Genomic DNA, 12,181 nt, shown 5'->3' on the forward strand with positions numbered 1-12,181 from the left:
CCCCTCCCCAGTGGGGCGAGGGATAGCCTCAAATTTTCAGCGCCTGCCTAAAATTGCGTTGCGCATCTTGTCGCGAAAGCAAAACTAAATCGGTCGACAAACTAACACCTGAGTGTTAACCCTCGCCGGCCGAGGGGGGGTGTGTGGGCGGGTGCCGCCCCCCCCCCATAGGTTTTTTTTCGTGATAGCTCCGAACACGCTGGCGATAGAGAGGTGAAACTTGGCATACATGACCTTTGATCCAAGCCAGATCTTCTGCACCAATCGCATTTTCGGGTCAGGTCAGGTCACTGACCTATGACGTCATAAGTGAACATCTGCACGGTCTTCAGAGTTCAGATGTCGCAACTTCGCAACGCCCTCACTGCCCGAGGAGCTTTCACAGGGAAATGAAACTTGCAGGATCTAATATGCATTCCGAGTGTCACAACTTGTATATCTTGGATTCTTCCTAAGGGTCATATAAGGTCAGGTCATTTTCGTGACCTCACCATCAGGTATAAGTCAAAGGGGAAAAATGAAAACTGCTATTCTAGCGTCGGGAACGATCTCCGACTATCTCAAGCACACAGAAACGTGATTTAATGCACTCCTTGCAAGGTTCCATGGGTCACTTTTGCAATGTTGACCCTGCGTGACGTCATTTATGACGTCATTAGGGTCATATTAGTTTTTCGTCAATAACTCCCGATCAAATAGCGCTAGCGAGTCGGGAAAGCCACCAATGGACTCACTCAGGAAGACCTGCCGAATCGAATGATATGCGATATGACCTCCTTCGACCAACTTCGTGACCTGGGGGCGCTGACCCGACCGTGACCTGAGGTCAACATCCTAAGTTGACCTCACCCTAACAAAAAGTATATCATTCGACGCGCCTGAACGAGGCAAACACGATGCTGCCAAAATCGCGGCTCTGCCGCCGTTTTTTGCGAAGTTATTCACCAAAAACGGAACCGCACCTCGGGGCACTTGCCTGACCTCAGAGGTCACCGGCTGGCCTAGGACCTTAAAATTGGGCATCAATCTCTGCGTCTCGTAACGGCTCACACGCTCGTTTTTCCGCAACGCGCTAGCTCTACCAGGGGCGAAACGGTGAGGGGGGTCGTACCCGCCCCCTCCCCTCGGCCGGCGCGTTTGTAGAAAACCAATAGGTCCGGCAAGGGTTAAGCCGCAGCCCACATCTGAGTGCAGTTGCCCAGAAGTGTATTAGCGCACATCTTATGGCGGTGTGACCCGCCGGTGACCTTCAAGTCTGCGACTGACCCAAGGTCAACCTACGGTCACTAAGAAAATGACAGCTATTCGTCAATGCAACACCCATGATCGATCCGAGTGAGAAACTGTGATTTATATCCAACGCAGCGGAAATGTCGCCGTTTTTATACTCGTAAAGAGCAGCCTGCTACAGGGGACAGTGGCCGCGCAGCTTGTCGTCCTCTGCGATCAGAGCGAGGTGCCCTGTTTGCTCCCATCACCGTCCCTCTGCAGCCACCCACCTCTGTCAGACAGTCGGCATTCCCTGGCATTCTGAGATTCATCTTCATTGCTGCGTCAACCAGATCGGGATCACGCTGAACGGGCTCGCCCTACCGCTTCTGGGGAGTCACCCGCCTAGTGATGTGAACGCGTCCCCTCTTCCGCTTGGTGATCAAAACGCTCAAAGAATTGGATTGACCTCATGCGTACCCTCAAAAGTCAAAACAGCAACCAGTTGCCCAGTTTCTCATTGCCCTTCAATTAGAGAGGCCACGATGACCTATCTAAGCTTAGGTCAAACACATAGAAAACCAAGGTTTACGAGTTGTCGATAAGCCTGTCATTAGATTTACTTATAAGTTTCAAATCGATGACCTGTAGCAATTGAATCATCTCTAAAAACTGAGTCACAAATCTATAATTTGGCTTCTGACGTCACTGTGACGTCATTTCAAATTGGATTAACACCAAATTTGGACACAACCTCAGCTAGGTTTTCAGAAGTTTCGCTTCTCTATCTCTTCGCGTTGCGACGATATCGTCGCTGAAGTAAAGGGGGCAACTATATGCCCCTCCCCCCCTCCCCAGCGGCCGGCGGGTGGCGCGGAGGCCCAGCAGCCGCCGGGTTAAACTTTGCCTGAGGAGATGTCATTTCAAGTGACCTTGAATACTACCAGGAACTACCCAGCGACCCAATTTCATTGACCTAGGTGCAAACGATGACGTCACAGGTCAGTTCGAAGGTCGTATTTTTACCCGTTAACAGGCAGTCTAGGAAATATGTTAACCTTCGCCCCAGTGGGGGGGGGGGCATATGTTACCACCCTGTCGCGTTTTTTGCGTGTGAATAAAAAACCGCGGCGCGTAGCGCCGCGCCGCTTGGGGTAACTTTTGGTACATCAATTTTGGACAATGTGTGAAATTTTTGACCCCAGGTCATGTCAGGTCAGGTCACCAGGTCAAGTTAACTGACCAAGCCTTAAAAAAAGTTTGCAATCATATCCAGCCTGCAGTGTTTGTCAGAAAGGTTTGAAACTTGGTGGATTGCATGCTGTTATTGGCGCCTACAATTTGCATATCTCGGATTTTTGATATCCGTGACCTAAGGTCAGGTCAGTGGCGTGACCTTTCCATTACAAGTCAATGGAGAAAAATGAAAATGCCTCTAGATCCGTGTGTACGCATCGGAACAGTCCAAATATTTCAGAATCACAATGATTTAGTCCACTCGTGATGACCAAGGTGCAATTTTTGCTGATAGCCTCTAGACAGGTCATCCGAGGTCACTTGAGGCTACAAACAGTTTTTTGCCAATAACTCGCGATTGGAAAGAGATAGAACGCTGGGGATGGTCTCATTGTGTTTGTCTTGTTGAGACGCGTCGACTGATATGCAACATGACCTTTTCCGGTAAGGTCATGACCTTGACCTGAGGTCAAATTTTCAAGTTGACCTTTCAAGGTCAAATTATAGTTCATTCGACGCGTCTCGGCAAGGGGAACACGATTCTGGCAATAGAAATGTCGTGGCTTTTTGTAGTCGAAAGTTATTGTCGAAAAACACTTTTCGTAAAAACAGCTATTTTTGGAGTTTTTGCCCTCTGGAGGCTAAACCGTTGACCTGAGGTCAATATTGATAATGACCTTTTCAAAAGAAGAGTTCAAAAGCTATCGTTTGCTCTTCCATGCGTTTTTCTAGCTACCATAGTTCCTGAGATAGCGGCATGTTTTCTGAAAAATATAATGACAATTGGCAAATTTTGACCTTTGATGACCTCTGGTGACCCCAATATTGCTCTAAGGTGAAAAATGACCGAAATACTTTCAAACGTACGCATTGAGAGCTATCGACTGCTTTTTACCGCGTCTTTCTAGCCCTCTTAGTTTTCGAGTTAGAGGTGGGTGGTAACATATGCCCCCCTCACTAGGGCGAAGTTGGCTGAGACCGCCACTGGGGCGCGGGTTAACCCTCGCCCGCACATGGGGGGGGGGGTTGCCACCCCCAGGTAGTCTTTCTGCTCTGCACTCAACATTTTTAAAGCTAGAAGCTTGATTTTTCGTATAGCTGCTCCTCTATCCTTTCTTGATGTTCACTAAAAATTTCAAGTTTCTGTGGTTTTAGGTTTTGGAGATATGACCTTGTTTTTCAGGTCATGTCATGACCCAAATGGCCAATTCTCAACATCTTGCGTTGGCTATGGGCCTTGTGAGCTTTTGACACCTTGATTTTGGCCTTTTTTGCCAGTCCTACCTCCCACCTATCATGGAACATGCTGTTCAACGATTTACAGATGTCAAGGTCAGGGTCAAGGTCAACCTAGGTCATCTAAAATAATTGCGTTTTAGGCAAGCTGAATCTACTTTTCGGGAAGTTTTTTTTTACTGCATTTTTGGTTAAAGCTTCTCAGATCATGATTTCATGTAACATGGACACAAAAACACTCGGTGGACAATGGACATGTCAGTATACACACAGAAACACACAGACATACAAACACATGTAATTGATCTTGACCTAACTTGACCTTAAATGACCTCAGCAGGAAAAATCTGGTCGGGTAGTGTGACAAAGAGGTTCTAGCTGGCTTGGCACCAGAAAACGGCATCGTCATTGGTATATGATAAGCAGCGCACTTGATATCCAACGGTGACCCAAAACAGCAACATTTTTTAGTTTGACCTGACCTGGAAGGTCAATGACTGAACTGAGAAGGTAAAACTGGGTATCATTGGATTCATCTCTTCCCAAAGAATATTTGTGGTCTTTACCGCGAAGCTCTATCTCCAACAGGAACGTAATGGCGCAGGGGGTGGCACCCCATGTGCGTTCTAGGATGAGAAAATGGCATGTGCGGGCGAGGGTTAATACGAGTTAGACATCATATCGAAAATCATCGATAGAGCATTCTTAATCTTATACTTATACATCTTATACTTAATCTCGTACATCTTTTGCTAAATAACGTCACTGACAACGGGTTGCAATAGCCGTTCACGATGGCTATCTGGTACACATTTGGTGCACATTAGGTGCATATTTGGTCAAATTAGGTGCATATTTCGTCAAATTAGGTTCATTGTGTTCCTTAGAAGTTATCAGTTTGGGTTGCACAGTTGCCTACACACAGATTCTTTTCTTCAAATTATTACATATTATTTTCAATAGAAATTTGGTAGGTACAGATTTGGTCAAGCTTGGTGCACACGCCTGACAGCCCGTCGTGAAAGTGCAACCCAAGCTGAAAACTACGACAAAACGCAATGAACCTAATTTGACCAAATCTGCACCAAATGTCAATCGAATGTGTACCAGATAGCCGTCGTGAAAACAGCCATTGGGCGTTGCTATATCTTATAAGTTTTATTTCCACCTGGAAGATCCTCTGGCATTTAGGGCGTTGCGAAATTGCGACATTTTAGTATCCAGGTTTGCTTATGACATCATAGGTACCTAACTGGTAAGTGACCTGACCTGACTTGAAAAAATGTGGTTGGTTTCACATGAGCTGGCTTGAGTCAAGAGTCAGATGTGTCAGGGTTCAGCTCTTTATGTCCAATGCGTCCCGAGCGATTACGAAGAAAAAAAACGCCAAGGGTGAGTGCTTTCTTTCCCCGCGGCTGGGCACAGTGAACAAGATGCTACGATAGTTCGCATAGCATAGGGATGGTTGCAGATTTGGCGAACGCTGCAGTTTTTGCCTCAGACCACAGTTTTGTAGCAGGTAAAACAGCATCTCGTTTCCGAGCGTCCGTGGGCGTGCCGCTCTCGGGGTTACTATGCCAAGGCGGGGCGTCCCGACCGGCCGGGCGGCCGCGCAGCCGGCCGGCCGGCGGCGCCCGGCACCACAGCCGACAGCCGCCCCTCCCCACGGGCCGCGAGAAACAGTACGGCTATAAAAGATGGCGCCCACAACGGTCGCCAGTATCCGCTAGAGTCGCGTCTACTCAACAACCGCAGAGGTCGGTATATAGTGCCACATGACCTGGTATGCAGTGCCTGAGGGCCTCGTATCGCGCGCTTCGAGTGCTGCTGCCGCAGGCTACTGGAGCTAGAGGCCCAGGCCAAGTGCAGAGGAGTGCCGCAGCCGGCGGTAGTGGTGGTGATACAAGTCATTTACCGTGCGTTTATGAATCTGTGGAAGTGTACAGCCGTCATGAAGAAAAACTCAATGTGAAAGGCATTGCATTCTACTTATGCTATTATATAATATATTCCAAGACTAATTATTAGTCATTTCGGTTATCATAGCTCGTCTTTCCCATTGTTGAATTTAATAAAATTTTCTTTTACGTTCATTCAGATTTTCACGCTTCCAATGTGTAATGGCAACAATTTTCAAAATGTCGTTTTTTGTAAACATTTAGGCAATATTTCATACCGTGCTTGATTTTGTTTTATAAACTATCACAGGACAGATTTTCAAAAAAAAAAATGAATCCATGTCTCCCTTTCTCGCTATTTTTTTTAATAGAGCTTTCAAAATCAACAACAGAAATATAAGCGGAATCAAAAGATAAGCTTTGTCATGTTTCCCTTATACTGCCTTTCGCAATAACGTGTGTATTGTGTAACGAAAATCCGTAGATTAAGTGGCAAATAAGTTTGCCATAGCCACTGGTTGGCTGATTTTTCTTTTTTTGATTTTTTTTTTTTAGAGAGAGAAGACAATTTACAAAGCTGTGTACAGCTCAAAACACCTAGCTCCCTCGTTTGTCGTACTGAAGCGGCCGTGTGCTACACGAGAATGAGCAAATATTGGAGTACCTAATCCTTCATAATCGGTGCGCGGAGCCCTCACTGGGGCGGCTATCGACTGATGAGGCGATCGCGGAGACACCCCCGTGTGCGCTCCGTTTCAGATGCAGTACGTGTGACCCCGCGTGCGCTCCGTTTCAGATGCAGTACGCGGCGGTGTTGGTGGTGGCCGTGTGCCTACTGGGCTACGTCTATGGCGAGGAGAAAGCCGTCGAAGAATGTAAGAATAGTCGACAGAGTGTGACGCCCCTGTTGTGTAATACGGGTAGCAGTTGGATGCATCTCACTTACGGGATAAGAGCAGATTGAATTCCACTCAGCGCCGATTGCCTGCGGGGTTATTTGTTATTAGAGATTCCTGCTCAGAACTATCTGTTTGGGCTAACAGCACTCGAACTTCGAGCTGCATAAATATCAGGATATTTGTTTACACCTTATCTATAACCGTAAATTTGTCACTCCGGTAAGACGTTCAACGAAGCTTTTTATTCAAATGTGTATTCAATGAAGTGAACACGCACTCTTTCTTGATCGTTATTGACATTTATTTACTGCCTCTAGAGTAGCACATAACACATAGCTCACGCCGTACATACATACGAAGCTCCGTCCGGCAGCCAGAGGCGGAAAGGCCGCGCTGTGACCGCGCTCTGACCCCGCTGCCGCTGTCCGCCGCCAGCTGAGGCCCAGGAGCGGCTGATCCTGCTCCGGTCCACCTTCACCAGCATCCGGCTCTCCAGCACCACTACCACGGTGCCGTACAGCTGCAACATCACGCCAGCCGCAGGCGTGGCCTGCACCGGCCGCCGCAGGAGGAGGCGCTCGGCGGCCAAGGCCAGCGCCGTGCCCCTGTACGTCACCCACCCAACGGAGCATCGAAACACTCCAGCGGGACTTAACTAATAGGGTCGCTTTTGAAAGCACACTTTATGGCTTGTTTTACTTAAATTGGACTGTAACTAGCTATTTTATGAGGGAAAATCCACTTTTATCCAGAAACAGAAGATGTGCGCATTTTGTGGCCAAACAAGGGCCTATAAACACTCTTATAGGGTTTTCTGGATATCTAACTAAGAGTAAATCAATCACTGAACACCATCTTTGCCACGTCACCAGTATGCCACACAGCTCTGACCCCCCCCCCCCCCCTTACAGGGCCGCGCCCGAGTCCAGCGTGCCGGAGCTGACTGCGTCCCAGGGTGTCGCCAAGACGGCAGCCACCTCGGACGCCAGCGGTCGGCTCTTCTTCACCGTGTGGACGACGTCGTTCTCGACATTCATCTCCACCTCGTCCATCACCAACTTCCTGACGACCGTGTCGTATTTGCTGGGCTGCACGGCGGCCGGCATGACCCTGTTGCCCATTTGCTGATCGCTGACAATCGCGGGCCACCGCTCCAGTTACGATGTTACGACTGATTTGGTTGTTGTTTGTTATGCAGTTGCCGCACCAGTTAATGCCGTTATCAGATGAGTCGATATCCATGCCTCAATATGTACTGTTGTGTGTTGTACATATGCCAACTGAAAAACATCAATAAAAATCAATACAATGTACCGTGGGTGTTTTACAAATGAATGGCTACTTTAACTACACACATGGCATTTTAGCATCTGAAAAATTGTTATGTTAAAAACAAATAGTCCTTACTTTTACGGTTATTGGCGCTGGCACAGGGAAGGGCTGTCCAGTGTCCAAGCCCCTTTAATGATTTAATTTGAGTTCTTAACGAACTAAACATACTGCCATGCATGGAAGGTGATCTACAAAGGCTCTTTTAACAGTTTATGTCTGCCCCAAAGTAATTTCTTTTTAACCCGCGCACCGACGGGGGTCTGCGCCAACTTAGAACCGACGGGGGTGGATGACAGCCCTCCCCCCCCCCCGAGATCTTGATAACGAAGCAAGATAACGACAAGCGGTAAACGGCATCGGATACGCACGGAAAAGGTCTACAATGTTATAATGGTCATTTTCAGGTCAGGTCAAAGATGACGTCACAGGGGTCAAAAAAGTCAAAATGGCGGCGCTAGATATGGAGAGTTTTTCTCGAACAACTTTCGAACTAGTCACGAATAGGAACAAACTAAGGACATCATCGTGATCCTCTCGTCAATCCGCATCAAATGATATATATGTTGACCTAGAAAGGTCAAGGTCAAAGGTTGACCTCAGGTCACGTGACCTCGAGATCATCATGTATATCATTCGATGCGTCTTGACGAGCTGAACACAATGAGACCATCCGCGCGGCTGTATCTTGTTCCTGTACGGAGTTATTTGCAAAAAAAAAACCTTTGGTGACCTTTGATGACGTCATATGACCTTACAGCTGCCCAACAGCAAAACAGACCTCAAGGTAGTGAAGGTTGATCGTATATGAAGTCATGTATGGTATATGGGGCCATTCCGACCCGTTTTAGTGGTAAAAACAGGGAGTTGATTTTTCCCCCATTGACTTATAATGGGGAGGTCGCGAAATTGACCTGACCTTAGGTCACCGATATCGAAATTCCGAGATAAACAAATTGTAGCTACTAATGACCTTATAACATCCTGCGGCTTTCAAATGCCTCCGACAGCTACTGTAGCTCTGGCACGGTGACAAAGTTGCAAAAAAGTGACTTGAGGTTGGGTCATTCAAAGTAACCTGACCTTAAAAGTTAGGAGGTTCAAACTTACACACCATGTGTAAAATTGATAAGGAAATAGTCGTATTAAATTTCGCGGCGCTACGCGCCGCGGTTTTCCCGCTATTGGCGAATAACCTCAGTGGGGCGGATATCCGCCCCCCGTCGGTGCGCGTGTTAACTCGCGCTCCAAAGGGGGGGGGGCGAAACTGCCCCCCTGTCCTTTTCCGTCGATATATCCTAAACGGCTGAAGATATCGCCACCAAACTTTCAGGACCCCTCCGGACATCCATTTTACACATTGTGAAAAAAAAATCCAGAAGCTATCATAGGTTGGCCACAAATGACGTCACAATGACGTCATGTTCTGCCATTTTCGACCGAAAAAAAGACGTTCGCGAGAAGAGCTGTCAGGCCTACAGCTTTGAAGATACAGAAAAATGGTCAAGACAGGAAAAGTGTAGAATTTCCAGGGATACAAAACTGCTATCTCACATGTTTGAACTTTTTGAGTTCTGACCCCCAAAAATCCAAAACATATTTTTTGTATATTAGCCAAAAAATCGAACAAGTTTTTTTAATTAAAAAACGGAATATATGTAATAGTACCTACTGTCATCTATATACTAAATTTCAGATCGATATCGCTTTTTTGGCCAAGTTATACCGAAAAAAGTGTTTAAAAAAGGGGCAAAATTATTCGAAAAATCAAAATGGCCACTTCTAGCACCAAATCACGCATTCCTTCCACCAGATTTGACGGCAAGCCAGGTTGGACTGGTACATCTCCAAAAAGGACAATCTGCCACCAAAACGACGACCCACCACCAGAGATGCCACATCAGATCTAGTATGACATAATAAACTAAAAGCACCAAAGATTAGATCGAGGCCGCTAAAACGAAGTATTTACAAAACATTGGTGAAAGAGACGATGAATGATTTGCTTAATCATTAGTAGCGTTTACATAGCATTTTTGACGAGTCTCTAGCTAATTTATTTTGCGATAATTTCGAAGCAGTTATGTTCGTATATTTAGAGGGGATGATTTGTAAATTGTAAAGCACATTGGCATCTTTTGCAACATGACGCAGTAGCGCGTGGAGCACCCTCAATTAAGGGGGGGGGGCACTGCCGACTTAAGGTCCCATTCTTTCCATGCAACGCCCATAGGGTTAATGTTAAAATGCCAAAATCAAACGGGGCACGGGTGCCCTCCCCGTTCCGCCGCCTATGACATGACGGACGGAGCTATAAGCTTGCTACAATCCCTATGTAAACGGGGCTATATTGTAGTGTACAGAATCTACCATAGGTCAATACCCGGGCGCAGTAGCGGCGAAACACCTTCAATTAAAGGGGGCACTGCCGACTTTTGGTCCCATTCTTTCCATGCAACAACGCCCATAGGGCTAATGTTAAAATGTCAAAATCAAAGGGGGGCACGATGCCTCGGTGCCCTCCCCGTTCCGCCGCCTATATGCCCGGGCAGGCTTCTGAACAAGTCGATCGGCCTCATATAGCAAACCTTACGAGGGTTCCTGTAGGCGTTTGGTCAAACGGGGTATTGCGCAAGGCCATCTCTAATAGAGTATTGCGCCTGGTCCACACACCAATTTCGGCCTTTGATCAATGGGATCAATGAGCACCTTTACGCACGTGTAATCGCAAACGCGGCGGGGCAATCGCGCCACGAGCGAAGAAGACGCCGATCTGGCATTCGTACATTCGTACCAACTTCTAGTTTCAACCGTTTCAACTACTCATTTCCTACTAGATTCTGGCCTTAAAAGTTGATAGTAGGAGGTGAACAACAAATTTGGCTAAAAATCGGTGATTTGGGTGGTTGGTTTCATGACTGGTGTAGCGGCAGAACATTCTTGTGTCAAAAGCCACAATTTTGGTGGCATATGTGTCCAATTTGGGTGTGGCTTGGTCCATTTTGGTGGTATTCGTCAATCTGGAGGTAGTATGTCCTTTTTGGTGGTTTTCGTCCGTTTTGGTGGTGATCAACCATTTGGTGGTGAAAGTGTCCAATTTGGAGATTCAATAATAGGGAGCCTTTAAAAAATGATGGCGTCAAATTTTCAAACTCAATTTTTGGCAATTCTAGACCACATAGGGCAAAATAAACACCACCATCAGACTCCTCGTGACGAGCTGCATCAAATCGATACCCATTTGATGCAAAAATATCAACTTTGAAATTTGAACTAATTTGACCTGACCTTGACCTGTCCTTCACCAAAACGTGACCTAGGCTGACCCTAAAGGCTGCCTAACCTACATAATCGCATTTGTCATGTAAAATGGATCATACAACATGTATCACACGACACTTTCATATTGTGATCCCCAGTGACCTGACCTCTGTGACCTGACCTGGTATAAGTGACCTCAGATAGCAAAGATAGCAATGTGTTTGACGAACAATGTACTATCGATGGTTTTTAATAACTTACCAATTTACTCGAATTCACAACACATTTCTTGAAATGCCTGTGAACGGTGAAAATCCGACCTTTGAGCTGACCTGTGACGCCATCGGTTTGACCTAGGTCAATGAAACTTGGTCACAAGGTAGTTTCCCGGTAGGGCTATCGAACGCCGTTTAACCCGCGCGGGGCTGGGGGGGTAAATTTTACCCCCCTCGCGAATTTTTGCGATATCTCGAAAACGGCGGCGCGCAGCGCCGCCAAACTTTCAGTACCTTTTCTTACATCAATTTGACACCTTCCCTGAAAATTTGAGCGAAATCCGTCGGAAAATTTTTGAGAAATTGACGTTATAGTGACGTCATGTTCGCCATTTTCGCCTCAAAAACGGCAAAAGTTCAAACGCCGCTAACATCTTCATTTTTAAAGGAATCAAGACGTAACAAAAAAGGTTATACGTAATTTTACTTTGTCTATCAAATGGCTATCTCGGTTTTTTGAAAATTTTGGATTTTGGCCTAAATTTTTTCAAAAAACTGATTTTTTTGGGAAAATCATTATAAAATCCAAAATTTTGAGTCTATCGAAAAAACCAGAATATATGTCAGAGAAGTGGTCTATGTGCACCTACATACCAAATTTTAGAAGAATCGGTTCAAAAATGTGAGAGTTATTCAAAATTTTATGACGTCACGACACACAAAATTTTTGAAAAATGACTTTTATGGAAGTTCTAGACCTCGTACGGAAACAAAAATAGCACCATTCGATTCGCCGTAAAAAACTGCATCAGATAGACACCTTTTTAGGCCTTAACAACCAACTTCAAAATTTGACCTCACTTGACCTGACCTTGACCTGACCTCGACCTGAAATTCA

At 46.2% G+C, this 12,181-nt stretch overlaps 2 protein-coding genes across 3 annotated transcripts in view; one reads left to right on the forward strand and one right to left on the reverse strand.

Moving 5' to 3' along the window:
• The window catches only part of LOC122369563, a 59,007-nt gene that overhangs the window by 26,728 nt on the left and 20,098 nt on the right, over positions 1-12,181 (reverse strand). The window lies entirely within an intron of this gene.
• LOC122369562 lies at positions 5,230-7,791 on the forward strand. Of its 2 annotated transcripts, none has more exons than XM_043344403.1 (4): positions 5,230-5,438; positions 6,376-6,454; positions 6,914-7,085; positions 7,390-7,791. In XM_043344403.1, the coding sequence occupies exons 2-4, from the start codon at positions 6,376-6,378 to the stop codon at positions 7,604-7,606; spliced, it is 468 nt and encodes a 155-aa protein (XP_043200338.1). In that variant the 5' UTR covers positions 5,230-5,438; the 3' UTR covers positions 7,607-7,791. The 2 variants fall into 2 exon arrangements, with proteins under 2 accessions (XP_043200338.1, XP_043200337.1); XM_043344402.1 differs by having other exon boundaries at positions 5,400-5,597.

Source organism: Amphibalanus amphitrite, unplaced genomic scaffold (assembly GCF_019059575.1).
Source record: "Amphibalanus amphitrite isolate SeventyFive unplaced genomic scaffold, NRLGWU_Aamphi_draft 001049F_arrow, whole genome shotgun sequence".
Taxonomy (NCBI): Eukaryota; Metazoa; Arthropoda; class Thecostraca; order Balanomorpha; family Balanidae; genus Amphibalanus; species Amphibalanus amphitrite.